Below are 14723 nucleotides of genomic sequence, written 5' to 3'. Positions count from 1 at the left end.
TTTTTTTTATTGGCCAAGTGTGATTGGACACACAAGGAATTTGTCTTGGTGCATATGCTCTCAGTGTACATAAAAGAAAAGATACGTTCATCAAGGTACAACATTTACAACACAATTGATGATCAATATATCAATATAAATCATAAGGATTGCCAGCAACAAGTTATAGTCATACAGTCATAAGTGGAAAGAGATTGGTGATGGGAACTATGAAACGATTATGCGTGTGTAGCTCCGTGCGTGCCAAATTGTGGGGTGATTTTTGTCCGTTTGTTCCCCGGGTGGCCTGATTACATTCCTTTTGCTAATTTTGGGGGGTGTAAGATTTCGTCGAATACAACGCCTCGCTTAGAGAGGCTTCGGACACCTCACCAAAGGGGAAAAATATCAATGGGATCTTTGTAACCAAAACAACTAAATCCGTTTCTTCTTTTTTTGCAGCTGACGGGAATTCCCATGAACTGTTCGGTCAAAATACAACTGAATCTGTTCATAAAACACGTCTCTGGCATCTGGTAGGTTGTGGGCCAAGCGAGGGGAGGGGATTTCTTTGGCTCTTCTGCCAATCCTCTTAATCCCTCGCCAGGGAGCTGGGCAGCCAAGACTGAGTTGGCGGAACAATGGCCCTTACAGAGCCCGAGACTCAGACTGAAAAGGGGGCACAAGGGGGTGGACCACGTGATTCTGAAGGGAGTCTTCTTTCTTGATTTATCCAGGCAAACCGGACAGATTAAGCCTGTGGTTTTACCCATGATTTGGTTTTCCGAGGTAAGTGTGGGTCTGTCTGCATGCTTACACACACACACACACATACATACATACATACATACATACCAGAAGTGGGTTTCAGCAGGTTCTGATCAGTTCTAGAGAACCAGTAGCAGAAATTTTGAAGTCTGACTGGCCCGCCCCCATCTATTCTCTGCCTCCCGAGTCCCAGCTGATTGGGAGGAAATGGGGATTTTGCAGTAACCTTCCCCTGGAGTGGGATGGGAATGGAGATTTTACAGTATCCTTCCCCTGCCACGCCCACCAAGCCACACCCACAGAACTGGTAGTAAAAAATTGGAAACCCACCACTGATACATACATACATACATACATACAAATACACAGAGAGAGGTGGGAGAGAGAGAGAGAGAGAGAGAGAGAGAACACCTTCTGAGAAGAGGTATATCGTTTACATTAACTTTTAATCAGGTTAACCTCCCTCTCTCTTTTTTTCCTTCCTTCCTTCCTTCCTTCCTTCCTTCCTTCCTTCCTTCCTTCCTTCCTTCCTTCCTTCCTTCCCTCCCTCCCTCCCTTCCTCCCTCCCTCTTTCTCTCTCTCCTTCCTCCCTTCCTCCCTCCTGCTCTCCCTCTCTCTCTTTATCTAAATATTCATTACTTAAATTGGTAATCTTGCACAATAGTCTTTTTTATATACAGTAGTGGCCAAAATTGTGGAAACCTTTTGGGAAAAGTATATTTTTGAGATTTGATGGCTAATAACACCACTTCTTTTGTTGGAATTTCAAGTTAATCCTATTCCACTGCTGGAATGGCCTGGGAATAGCCCAGACCTTCACCCAATTGAAAATCTATGGTGCCGACTCAAGAAACTGGTTAGTCAGAAGCGACCTAGCAATAAAACCCATTTAATAGAAGCAATCCTTCAATCTTGGTTTCACATTATAACAGCTGCAGAACTAAAAGACTTGGTTCACTCCACGGGAAGATGTTGTAAGGCCATAATTCACGCTAAAGGTTACCCAACTGAGTATTAACTGACATGGTGATAATTTTTGTATATCTCGTTTTTTCTACATGTTTCACTTTTCTTCTTTATACTGTAACTGCTATTCTAATATTAAATCCTTCACAAAGGTTATTGCATTACATTCTTGATTAAATTATCTTTCCATTGATACATAATTTTATGGTACTGCTCCCCCCAAAAATGGTGTTATTAGCTAGTTTTAGAAATACACTTTTCCCAAAAGGTTTCCACAATTTTAGCCACTACTGTATAATGGTTTATTTCACACTTGGTAGCTGAATTTTGCTCTGACTTATCCTACTGTTTGAACACAAATCAAAAATTTCTTTCAAGCAAAGTTTTGTGGTTGGTGAGAATTCTGGTCCACCATTGGCTAAACTGCTGTGATGTCATAGAAGGGATCTGAACATTCTAATCTAAACCAAATCTGAGTGAAAGGGGACCCCATGTGGATGGAAGTTGGGGTCCCGAAGGACAATCCACCAAGAGGAGCAAATTAGACAAATTATCCTTTTGCCGAGAACAAGGTGGGATGGACAGGGTGGGGGGGAAGATCCACCTGGAATGCAAAGCCAAAAAGGATCCCTCACCAACCCTCAAGCTAAACCATGGAAAGCAAGTTGGATGTTGATTATTTCTGTCATGCCCCCATAGGAGTCTGACTCTGAGATGGCAGACGAACAGCAGACAGAGAGCAGAGAGCGAGAGAGTGGCTCCATTGGCTGTGGAGGAAACTGGGGAAGGGCAAAGTCAGACTGGGCAGAGCAGGGGAGAGGTAGAACAAGGGAGAGAGGGTTCAGATGAAGACCAAGGCTCACCCCCTCCTGATCCTAGGGTGCACAGGGAAGAACGCAGAACAGAGCAATGTGGATTGCGTGGCTTAGGAGGAAGGAGCAGGCCCCAATTCCCTTCACAAGGCACACCTGGGGATGGAGTTTAAAGGAGAGACAGTTGTGAGGGACGTTTGTCGGGAACAAACACTGAATTAATCTGGTGCTGAGAGTTGTGGCCTGTACAACTTTGAATTTTGAATTAGGGCCCTGCTTCTGTGTGCTTATCTTGTCTTGCTGGAATTATTGCCACTGGATGCAGGTTTGTGGGAGAGTGTTTCTCCAGGCAGGAGTAAACAAGAGGTTGGGGGCAAAGTTGGTGCCAATAAAGGGACTCATACAGGTTCTTTGGCTGTGTTACCTTCGTGCCCTGCCCCGGGTCATCACAGGCTATTTCCTTGGATTCAGCCATGTTCTTCTCCCACATGGCTAAGAATCCTGCCTCTTGCAGGCAAATAAAATCTTGTGGGTAAGGAAAAACACTCTCTGTTGTGTTTCTTTGTTCTGAACAGAGTGGGGAGGTTGTAGGAGACGTTTTGCAAGACTACTACACCCATCTGATCACCATTCCTTCATTGCTGGAATACCTGAAGTTCTGCCTCATGGGCTTAGGAGGCCTTCTGCTCTTGGCAGCTGGCTTAGTTGGGCTGAGGAGCAAGGTAGGCACCAAATGACCTTTGATCTGCTGGTCTCCTTCCTTATAACGTTGTTGTTGTTGTTGTTGTTGTGTCTCTTCCGTGTTCTGACCCTCCCTGCTGTCAGTCAGACGATGACTTCCCTCTTTGTCCAAATGCTACTTGTTTTCTTCTTCTAAACTTCTTGAGTTTGCACAGAAAGCATTTTTAAAAAACAAACAAACAGACAGACAAGAAACTTGGAGCTGGTCTCAGCAAAACTGGATAATGTGACTCTTGCTGAACTTCTCCTTGAGAGCTTTTCAGCAAGATGGCGATAATTCTCTTTGGTTTCCCTCCCACCGAAAGTTGGCTTTCTACAAGGCTGGGTATGCTGTCCTCCTTCTGTCCGCCTACCCAGTTTGAGCTGCTACCTCTTTCTCTTTGAGACAGGATGGTTCAATCCAAAGGAGGAAAGCTTCATTCTTGAAGTTCAACTGTGGTTTTAAGGTCAGTGTCAGTGTTGGAACCCTGACAGTCAGCTAGGGACCTCCCAGAAGATTAGAAGACATCTCCACCAGGAAGCTCAACACAAAATCCAAGGTGTCCCTCAAAGAGAACATAGTAGAAGATCCCTGATTCCCTTCAGGAACGGCCAAAATCCAGAGCCATCAAATGAAGAAGAAGCAGCTTTTATCTGTGCTTTAGTTGTGATTTTATTTGTGCTTTAAGCTCAACACAAAATCCAAGGTGTCCCTCAAAGAGAACATAGTAGAAGATCCTGATTCCTTCAGGAACGCCAAAATCCAGAGCCGTCAAATGAAGAAGAAGCAGCTTTTATCTGTGCTTTAGTTGTGATTTTATTTGTGCTTTAAGCTCAACACAAAATTCAAGGTGTCCCTCAAAGAGAACATAGTAGAAGATCCCTGATTCCCTTCAGGAACGGCCAAAATCCAGAGCCATCAAATGAAGAAGAAGCAGCTTTTATTTGTGCCAGTTGTGATTTGGAAGCTCAGCTTGCATTTTGGAAGTAGCCATCAAAACCAGAAAGAGCCTTCTTCTAACAGATGTTCCTTCCTGTTAAGTTTTTCTTTTTTCCCCAGGCACCATACGGATCTCACAAGCTGTAGTCCGAGAGTTGTCATTGTGGTGTCGATTTGGTATTAAAAACAGCAAAAGGAGTCAGAAGTTGCCTCCCGAACACTAGGATAATCAATCAAACAAACAAACAAACTGCATAATTAATATTGCAAGTTGTTAGGCGTTCAAGTTTTGTAGGTACCCACTAACAGCCATGTCAGCTGGAGCTGCAGATGGAGATATTAACTCCTTGAACCAAATCCGAGAGTGACTGATCCCTCGGACAGAAGAATGGCAGTGCCTTAATTAAATACAGGTAGTCCTCAAATTACAACAGTTCGTTTAGTGACTGTTTGAAGTTATAACAGCACTGAAAAAAATGACCATTCTTCACACTTAACGACCGCTGCAGCATCCCCAGGGTCACGTGATCAAAATTCAGACTCTTGGCACAACTGATTCGTATTTACGACGCTTGCAATGTCCCCGGGGTCACGTGATCCCCTTTTGCGACCTTCCGACAAGCCAAGTCCATGGGGAAGGCCGGATTCACTTAACAATGCTGTTACTAATTTAACAATTGCAGTGATTCACTTAATAATTGCTGCAATAAATGTCATAAAATGGGGCCAAACTCACTTAACGCATGTCTCTACAGCATAGATTTTGGGCTAAATTCTGGTCATAAGTCGAGGACTACTTGCAATAATTGAAGGAACAATCCCCTTAATTCTGCCCCAGGGAATTAGCAGTTTCCCTCTTCTCTCGATACATAAGAAGTTATGAATTTTGGAAGCCTGTAAGAGTTCATCTGGCTGTTTTTTTATCCCGTGTAACCTCTGAGGAGCAGCTCTGGGCTACAGTCTGCAGCGGGTGATGATTTAAGGCGGCGTTCCCCTTTTATTTTTATCTTTTTTTCAAATTTTAATAACATTTTACTTGATTATAACTAAAATACAGACCTACAAAAACAAATAATAGGACACAATGGTGGAGGGGAGAAAGAAAAGTGAGAAGAAGGGGAAATGGAGAGAAGAGAAGAGAAGAGAAGAGAAGAGAAGAGAAAAGAGGCACCGAATTCCTTTATTGCAGAAGAACAAAGCATTAACATCGAACCTCAATTTTTTTACTTTCCATAATAGTATAAAGTAGCCATTTCTATAACAACGATTCAATCTAATCAGTAAAACCAAAATCAATTTAAGGCGGTGTTTCTCAACCTCTCCTATTTCTTTGGAAGTTGCAAGTCCTCAAAGTCACAAGCTGTGTCTAATGACCTCAAGAAACCTCCTGTTGCATCTGACCTCTCATGAGGTCGGGTCAATAGTGTACAAATCCTTTGGCAGGGTGGGGGGTTGGGGGTCAGACTAGAAGACCTCCAAGGTCCCTTCCAACTCTGTTATTCTCTGTTCTGCAATCGAGTAACCTCATTTCAGCAGTTTGTTGGTTGAAAAGGTTTCTCTTCCCTGCTAGTGGCTTTTTGGAAAAGGAGACCCCATCCTTCCTCCAGTGTCCAGTCACAGAATGTTTTGGGTGGGCATTAAAGTTTTATCAGGAGTGGTGTCAGGAGGAGGAGTGGCCTAGAGGTGGAGCTCTCGCCTCACAATCAGGAAGCTGCGAGTTCAATCCTATGTAGAGGCAGGTATTTCTCCCTCTGGGCACTATGAGAATATATCTGCCAAACGAAACTCCGCATTGGCAACAGGAAGGGCATCCCAGCTCCATTCAGTTGCCCAGACTCCACCCTGCAAGGGATTATGGGGTCATTAAAAGAAGATGATTAAAGCTTTATGAGGTTTTCTGCAAGTTTCTGAATCTTTTCTGATTAAATCTGGCTACCTGGCAATCGTTTCGACGCTGGTTGAGAAGAGAGGCTAAAAAGCAAAGCAAACTTTCTAAACCTTATTATCTTCTGGTGTTCACGTTGGACCTGTTTACTTCCTCAACAGACACTGAATCTTTTCTGATTAAATCTGGCTACCTGGCAATCGTTTCGACGCTGGTTGAGAAAAGAGGCTAAAAAGCAAAGCAAACTTTCTAAACCTTATTATCTTCTGGTGTTCACGTTGAACCTGTTTACTTCCTCAACAGACATTGAATCTTTCACGGCAAAAGGATCGGTCGGTTGCCATACAGATTCCACCTAGATCTGATATTAATTATGGGTATCACGGTCCTTTGGTAAGAGATCCTTCAGTGGATCACGCTGGAAAAAAAAATAGATGTCTAGCTGAGAATTCTTCTCTTCTGATCTCTCTCGCATTGCTCAAAACAAACATTACAAGCTTCCCTAACTCATCTGTTGAATGTTACAGGAATCTTTTCACAATATTAAGCAACGTTTGTCAACTTTAATTGTGTGTGTTTGTGTACTCCTTGTTGTTTTTGTAGCATGGCTTTCAGCCCACCTGCCTGGGCACTCGAAAGACTGAAAATATATCGCACACCCCCACCGTCTAACAATAAATCGCTTCTTAATCACTTTTAAATCATATTTAAAATGATAAACCTAAATGTGTTTAAATGTGCTTAAATTAGAACAATTCAACTGACCTCCTAAAGTTAATTTAAAAAGACCATAACCTAACCAATAAAACCGTTGAACCGCATCTTCTTCCTTCCTTCAATCAGTAACATAAATGTCCTTATAAAACTACTCTAAACTGTTTTAAACCAGGCTAATTATTTTCTAGGGCAAAAGCTTTTTATTTTGGCGTAGTAATAAAAACTCAGGACCTAGAGGGGCAATCCCTGCCTCCAGGAAAAAAGCCAGCTTGCAATGGATGGAGATGAAATAGTAGGCGGAGATCTGAAAAAAAACCAAACCAAAAAACCCCCAAAAGGTAATGTCAAATTCGCGGTTTAACAACAAAACGTAACTTGACTCACTTTTCAAACCTCCTCAGGGTTTTAAAACGGCTGCTGGAATGGCTTGCTGCTTTAAAAAAACATTTTGTCTTCACGGCAGTTAATCTTAGCCAACGGCTTCTGCTTTTTAATGTGCTGCCCCTAACTTTATCATCGCCTCACTCATATAATAACCCACTTAATCCGCTGGGACTTCTTCCCCCTCCCCTCACCCCGTCTCTTGATACAGACCAATGAAAAAATTGGAAGACTCGATCCGCCTCTGGAGTTCGTTGCTTCGCTAAGCCTCGGATGGCGTAACGCTCGGGACCCGACTAACCACCCTTTGAACCCCTTTCTAAAAAATAGTATATGAAATTTCATAGGATTGATATCTGTCAAGCTGAAGGCCCCCCCCACCCAACACCTGCCCCTGAGAGACCTCTGGGTGACTTTTCCCCAATCAGAAAAAATGAAGATACAGAAAATCCTCGATTTACGACCATTCCAAGTTACCAGTGGCCTTCCCCGAAGCTGCTTAAGACTCAGATTCGAAGTTCTGACAGTCCCATTATCATCTTTTGGCTGCTTGGCAACAAGCCTGCATTTTCAGCTAATTGCAGCATCCCACCGTCTACAAGCTGTACAGTAGTGGCCAAAATTGTGGAAGCCTTTTGGGAAAAGTGTATTTTCTAAAACTAGCTAATAACACCACTTTTTTGGGGAGTAGTAGTACCATAAAATTATATATCGATGGAAAGATAATTTAATCAAGAACGTAATGTAATAACTTTTATGAAGGATTTTGCTATTAGAATAGCAGTGTCGTGTCCCACTCCTCCGCTGACGGCCGGGTCAGGGAAATCCGAATCAGGCTTGCCTCTGCAGCTCTGCCCAAAGTCCTAGCAAAGTCCTCAGAGCAGGCAGGAGACCAGTAAGTGACTTCAGCAAGATAAGTTCGACTTTGCCTGACTCAGAGACTGCCAGAAAGCAGATCCTTTATATAGGCCATGGGGTGTGGCTCCATGACTCAGCACTCATTAAGGCCTGCCCCTCCCTTCCTTCTGTTGCCTCCGCCTATCCAGTCTTCTGATGCGAGGGTCACTCCAATCAGCAGCTGTTGGAAATAAACCTTCCTCAGGCTCACATGCTGTGGAGGAGGGGGAGGGGTCTAGCTGCTCCGTTTGCCTGGGCATGGAGCCAGGGCTGGGGCCGGGGGATGCTCCCTCCTCTGCAGCCTGCTTGGGCATGGAGCCAGGGCTGGGACCGGGAGGTGCCCCCTCCTCTGCAGCTTGTCTGGGCATGGAGCCAGAACTGGGGCCGGGAGGCATACATTCCTCCGTGTTCGGGAGCAGATAAGCAGACCCCGGCTGCGGTGAGAGCGGACAAGACACAACAAGCAGTTACAGGATGAAGAAAAGAAGGGAAACACATAGAAAAAATGAGATATATAAAAATTATCACCATGTCAGTTAATACTTCATTGGGTAACCTTTAGCATGAATTATAGCCTTACAATGTCTTCCCAAGTGTTTTAGTTCTGCAGCTGTTATAATGTGAAACCAAGATTGAAGGATGGCTTCTATGAACTGGGTTTATTTCTGGATCACTTCTGACTAACCAGTTTCTTTAGTCGGCTCCATAGATTTTCAATTGGGTGAAGGTCTGGGCTATTCCCAGGCCATTCCAGCAGTGGAATAGGATTATCCTGAAACTCCAGAAAAAAAATGGTATTATTAGCCATCAAACCTCAAAAATACACTTTTCCCAAAAGGTTTCCACAACTTTGGCCACTACTGTACAATGTTTTGTGAGGATTTTTGTTTTTTTGCCAGATACCAGCTGATTTCTGGCAAAAAGAAAAAAAAAACCCACATCCATTTCAGACAAGTTTTGCTTAATTACTATGGCATTTTCTTGATGGCCACTGGAAAAAAATTATAAAATCAATGACTCACTTAATGGCTAGCATGACTTCTGGTGGTAATTCTGGACTCGGCTACAGTCGTAAATGGAGGATTTCTTGTACTCCCTAAATGTAGCAACTAGAATAATCTTGTGGCAGGGAGTTGATAAGGATTCTGCAAATTGCAAAGAAGCATTGTGCTTTAGCCAGTCATCTGCCCGTGGAGGGCTTTGGATCTTGAGAATGGAAAACCTGGCGGGTTGACAACCCAGAGGGATTCTTGGTACTCTCTGAGCTTGGTGGTTCTCTTGCAGACATCCAGCTAGGTAACATCATCAATGGGAGGAGGAGGAGGAGGAGGAGGAGGTGATGGAGGAAGAGGACAACAACAACAGTGTGGTCCTTGGTGCTCTCTGAGCTTGGTTGTTTTCGTGCAGACCCAAACGAGTACTGATAATGCTACCTAGTTGGGTCATGAAATGTCTGCAAGAAAACAACCAAGCTCAGAGAACACTAAGGGCTCCACAGTAGTCCTCCTCCTCCTCCTCCTCTTCCTCCTCCTCTGTTGATGATATTACCCAGCTGGATCATGAAACATCTGCAAGAAAACAACCAAGCTCAGAGGGCCTCAAGAATCCCTCATTTCAGTGCCGAGCTACAAATATTCTCCTTTATGGAGTCGTGGTGGCACAGTGGTTATAATGCAGTACTGCAGGCTAATTCTGCCCACTGCCAACAGTTTGATCCTGACCGGCTCAAGGTTGACTCAGCTTTCCATCCTTCCAAGGTGGGTAAAATGAGGACCAAGATTGTTGGGGGCAAGAGGCTGACTCTGCAAACCGCTTAGAGAGGGCTGTAAAGCACTCTGAAGCGGTATATAAGTCTAAGGGCGATTGCTATTGCTTTATTAACAACCCAGAGTAATTGCTCTGTGTTGCATCAAAGAGAGACCTTCAGATGTTGGTCCACTTGGCATATTTCTTAAACCTGTGAGACCAAAGGACCCATTGCTGTGTGTTTACTACCTTATTCAAAAGAACCCTTGAATAAGAGATTGTTGACATTCCTCAGTCCTTAGAAAAGAAATCAGGAAAAGAAAGATTGGGAGAGCCAATCACATTGGCTGCTTGGCCAAAGTGCGGCCTCATCACACTCTCAAAGCTGGTCTCCGCCATGTTTCTCTCAACAGGAAATTAATTTGGGCTTCCTCTTTAAATGATCAATATTGATATAACCATAAAACGGTGGTTTGTAGACACAAACCAGATTCAAGCTATGGCTTGTTTGAATCCAATCAATCGAATTCCTTGAACTCTAATTAAACCAACTTGGTTTGGTTTGATTTATTTAATTAAACAACAGGCGGTAAGATTCAGGAGCATCACGTTAGATTCTCTTCTCCAACCCCAGAGACTCTGCGGAGAGCTTGATGCTGCAGTTTTTAAACCATGATGGGAGATGATCTTGGTTTGTTCCATTATCTCTGAAGGATAATGAGCTAAACCACAGGATTCAGTTGCAGAGGAACCAGGCCAGCCCTTCTGGTTGGTAGAATGTGGGAAAGGATGAGAGGTCACAATGGGAAGTTGGCTCAGCTGAGAAATCAACCCAACCTCTCATATTTCAGGATCGGTGCAAATTCTAACTAACTTCTCTTTTTTTTAGAGAAAAGTGGTGACAAGGACTTCGCAAATGCCCAATGGTCAGGAAGCTTCAGAAACAAGCCCACTTCTGCAGGAAGACCCAACAATCACAGGCCACGATAGCAGCAATACCTGATAAGGCCTCAGTTCCTTCTTGTGAAGGATCTCAAGTTCATTTTTATCGAATCTGCTTACTTGCAGATGGGAGGGGGGGAAATGAAAGGGAATAGATGACCCCATTGGAGACTTAAAAGACTGTGTTGCCTCTGGGAAGGACTTGGGGACCCTTTCCCCAAGCACCCAGCCTACTCCAGGTTGTTTTTTTTCTCATGCCAAGACTTGAAGAACCTCAACGGCAACCTCGGAGTTGGAAGACTGATGGAGAACCCTTGGAGCGGCCAAGCAAAGACTTCAAATTATTCTCCCCATCCTTTGCTGGGTCATTTCCAGCTTCTTGTCCCCAGAAAGTCCTTTGATCCTTCTTAGAGGGGATTGCCCACTGTCAGCCTTACCATATAAAACAGACAGGAAACACAACCACACAAGTTAATTTTACTTTTCTTGTAAGGCTACATCAACAGAAACTTGCAAGTTTAAAAGCACAATTCTCCCGCTGTCTCCTTTGCACCCTGAGAAATTTGGGAGGACCTCTTCTGAGCATCTTTCTCCACCCAGTTATCCATCTGTGGGCTAAGCAGGCCATTATCTAATTTTTCCCTTGGCAGCATCCACTCAGGCGCCAAGCAAATTCAAATGAGTGTAATGATTTTATAGGAAGCTTAAGCTCTCTACAAGAATCTGAGCTATTAACAGTCAAGGGGAAGTTAAGAAAGGAATTCAAGGTTGTGTTTGATCCCTCTCCCTCAGATTCAGCCTGGTCGTCTCCTACACATCTCTTCTCCCTAGAATCTTTACCACATTCTATTACAGCCATCTCCTTTACAGGATGAGAAACTAGGGAGGGTCCCTTCTAATCCTCATTCTCCACCCGTTATGCAGCTGAGGGCTAAGCACCCTCTTATCTGACTAGCCCCTTGGCAGCATCTCTTGGCCCTGTCTTCCAAGGCCTTTCCCACATGCCATTATCACCTCATGCTTTACAGCTTAAGAAACTAGGGAGGGTTCCCTCTCATTCTCCACCCATTATGCAGCTGAGGGCTCAGCAGTCCCTTATCCAACCATCTCCTTGGCAGCGTCTCTGGGTCCTTTTCTCGCAAGGCCATTCTCACATTCCATTTTTACCTATGGGGCCGTTCACATAGCTGTGCGATTGTTGTGTCTGTAAAAGATCCTTTAATTGTAGCCTCTTTCCCTTTTTGATGCGACAGCTTGCTGGCGCACAGCTATACAAGCGGTTGTTCAATTCTAGCACCGCGTAGCACACATGAAGACAAAAAATCAACCGAGTGCAAATTTGTGGATGCAGATGATCTGTTCCTGCTTGGTCTGGGCCTGGAAACGTATCTCAGTTTTCGCCGACAATCTATCAGTATTTAGAAGCACCAGCACAACATCCAGACAAACCAGCTGGAAATAGACATTGCGGCAGGGGTGTGTGTGTGTGTATGTCTTTGCCCAGGGAACAAACCTTTTCACTGTGAACTCTTGAAACTCAACACATGAATCTCCTTCCAGGGGAGACCCTGGCACCCCCAAAGTTCATTCTGCCTTTTTCAGCAAGCACCTCCTCTTTTTTTTAAAAAAAAAGAAAAAGGAAGCAAATAATTTTATTCACCTTTTTTAAAAAAAAGCGTAACGAAGACTAATACAAACTAAACTAATAAAACAAACATTAGGAAGGTGCAGAAAAAGAAAAGGAAAAGAAAAAGAAGAGAAAGGCAACAAAGAGAATAATAATTGGAAAAAAAATCAAGCTTCCACCTTCATCACACTGAACACACTAGTATAATAACTTTTCACCCTTTTTGAAAATTACAAATAAATTTAAAAAAAAAAACCTTCTCCACTTAGTCTGAGTTTTAGCTACGCGCAATCCAGAAATGGTCACCCTTGCAGCAAAAAGTCCATGAGGAGTTCCCAGAAATCTTAAAAAATACAGCTAGTCCCTGATTTTCGACTTGTCTTTGAACACACATTGGTGGTAAAATTGGGTGTGCGACTCACCTAACAACTTCCTTGCTTAGCAACAAAAATTCTGGTCCCAAAAGTAGAGAGAGGGGAGAGAGAAGAGAGAGAGAGTGAGAAAGAAGTGAGAGAGAAGAAAGAAAGGCAAGAGAGAGAAGAGAAAGAGGAGGGAGAGAGGCTAGAGAAAAGAGGGAGAGAGAAGTGAGAAGAGAAAGAGAAGACAGAGGAAGAGAAGTGAGAAGAAAGGAAGAGAAAGAAGGGGGAGAGGTGAATATCAGTTTACAGCTTTTGATGTGGGTTTCAGTACTCCATTTGGCCACTAGGTGGAGATGTTGGATTGTGATTTTTACATTTCATTTTATTGCCCAAACAGATATAATCGGAAATTCATCTAGGTTAGGAAAAAGTCCAGATTCTTGTACGGGATAAAGTGGGATATCTGGGTCCGAGGACCCCACAATCACCTTTGCGTCAGATGGTGGAGGCCCTGTTCTCTGAGCTCAGCCTCTCAATAAGCCATGGCTAAACATCACCCAATTGACTAGGTCAGGTGTCGGCAATCTGCGGCTCCAGAGCTGCATGCAGCTCTTTGTGCCGTCTGCTGTGGCTCCCTATCGGGTGATCCCACCACTGGCTGGCCCTGCCCCTCGCCCTCCCCTCCCAGTCACTCCTCCCCTGGCCTGAGAAGGTAAGGGCAATGGCGGGTGATGGAGAAGTGGCCGGGGCAGAGACAGAGAGATACAGAGAGCAGGAGAGAGAGAGAGAGAGACAGAGAGAGATACAAGGAGAGAGGTGGGGGGAGAGGGAGAGATGTCAAAAGGGTTTTGTGGTTCCTGGTGTTTTTTAACAAGGCGTGGCTGGGGTGGGTCATATGACTGGTGGAAGTGAGTGATGCCGAGTTGGCTACACTCACCCAGGTTTTGTGGCTCCAGGTGTTTTCTGTGGGAAACAGATCCAAATGGCTCTTTGAGTGTTTTAAGGTTGCAGACCCCTGGGCTAGGTGCAGAAGGTACTTTTAGCGTTGGAAGAAATGTCCTTCTGGGTTCAGTTCCAAGTGGGGAGAAAGACACTGGAAACATGGTGGCTGCTTGGAAAGATGGTTTTTAATGGCGGACAGGATCACACGCCTTGAAGAACTTGGGTGAAGGGAAAAATGGGGAAGGGATGCTGAGAGTGCCTGAGTTTTATACCCTCTCTGGGCTTTTGAATTTGAGCTTGTATTCTGATTGGTTGTCAGACTCCCATGCAGGGGTTGTGTTTTTGAATCCCAGGCTTGGGATCATAGATCTCAACTTTGAAGGAGAGTGTGCCCATCGCAGTGTCACAAAATCACACGCCCCCTCTAGGAAACAATCCGAGTTACTCTGACCATCATCTCTGCCCTGAATGGTCATTTTCTTAGAGAGGTTGAAACCTTGCGGAATGGAATGTGGTTTGAAACTGTCAGGGGACTAAGGTTCTTCGGCTGTGGTGAACAGCCCTGGAGACAATAGCTATAGCACTTAGACTTATATACCGCTTTACAGTGCTTTACAGCTCTCTCTAAGCAGTTTCACTGAGTCAGCATCTTGCCCCCAACAATCTGAGTCCTCATTTTACCCACCTTGGAAGAATGGAACCTTGAGCCGGTCAGGATTGAACTCCTGGCTGCAGAATTAGCCTGCAATGCTGCATTCTAGCCTCTGTGCACCAAGGAAGGAAGGAAGGAAGGAAGGAAGGAAGGAAGGAAGGAAGGGCACTAGCAATAGCTCTTAGACTTATATAGCACCTCCATAGTGCTTTACAGCCCTCTCTACAGTTTACAGTTTAGTCTTTACAGTTTACAGAGCGTATTGTTCCCAACAATCTGGGTTCTGATTTTACTGACTTTGGAAGGACGGAAGGCTGAGTCAACCTTGAGCCTGGTGATTCGAACTGCCAAATTGCAGGCAGCCAACAGTCAGCAGAAAGTAGCCTGCAG

General features: G+C 44.3%; 1 protein-coding gene across 3 annotated transcripts in view; it reads left to right on the top strand.

Moving 5' to 3' along the window:
* The window catches only part of SCARB1 (scavenger receptor class B member 1), a 58163-nt gene extending 45523 nt beyond the window's left edge, over positions 1 to 12640 (top strand). The window contains exons 9-13 of one of the 3 annotated variants that reach the window (XM_058158476.1): positions 442 to 515; positions 717 to 768; positions 3101 to 3247; positions 6374 to 6463; positions 6976 to 7125. In XM_058158476.1, coding sequence (XP_058014459.1) covers positions 442 to 515; positions 717 to 768; positions 3101 to 3247; positions 6374 to 6463; positions 6976 to 7080 — 468 coding nt within the window. In that variant the 3' untranslated portion in view covers positions 7081 to 7125. Of the gene's footprint in view, positions 1 to 441; positions 516 to 716; positions 769 to 3100; positions 3248 to 6373; positions 6464 to 6975; positions 7126 to 10700 lie in introns of those variants that run through there. The other 2 variants (XM_058158477.1, XM_058158478.1) reach the window with 2 other exon arrangements.
* Positions 12641 to 14723: the final 2083 nt, after the last annotated feature.

This window comes from Ahaetulla prasina, chromosome 15, assembly GCF_028640845.1.
Source record: "Ahaetulla prasina isolate Xishuangbanna chromosome 15, ASM2864084v1, whole genome shotgun sequence".
Classification (NCBI taxonomy): domain Eukaryota; kingdom Metazoa; phylum Chordata; class Lepidosauria; order Squamata; family Colubridae; genus Ahaetulla; species Ahaetulla prasina.
This window is presented reverse-complemented; position numbering and strand designations above follow the sequence as displayed.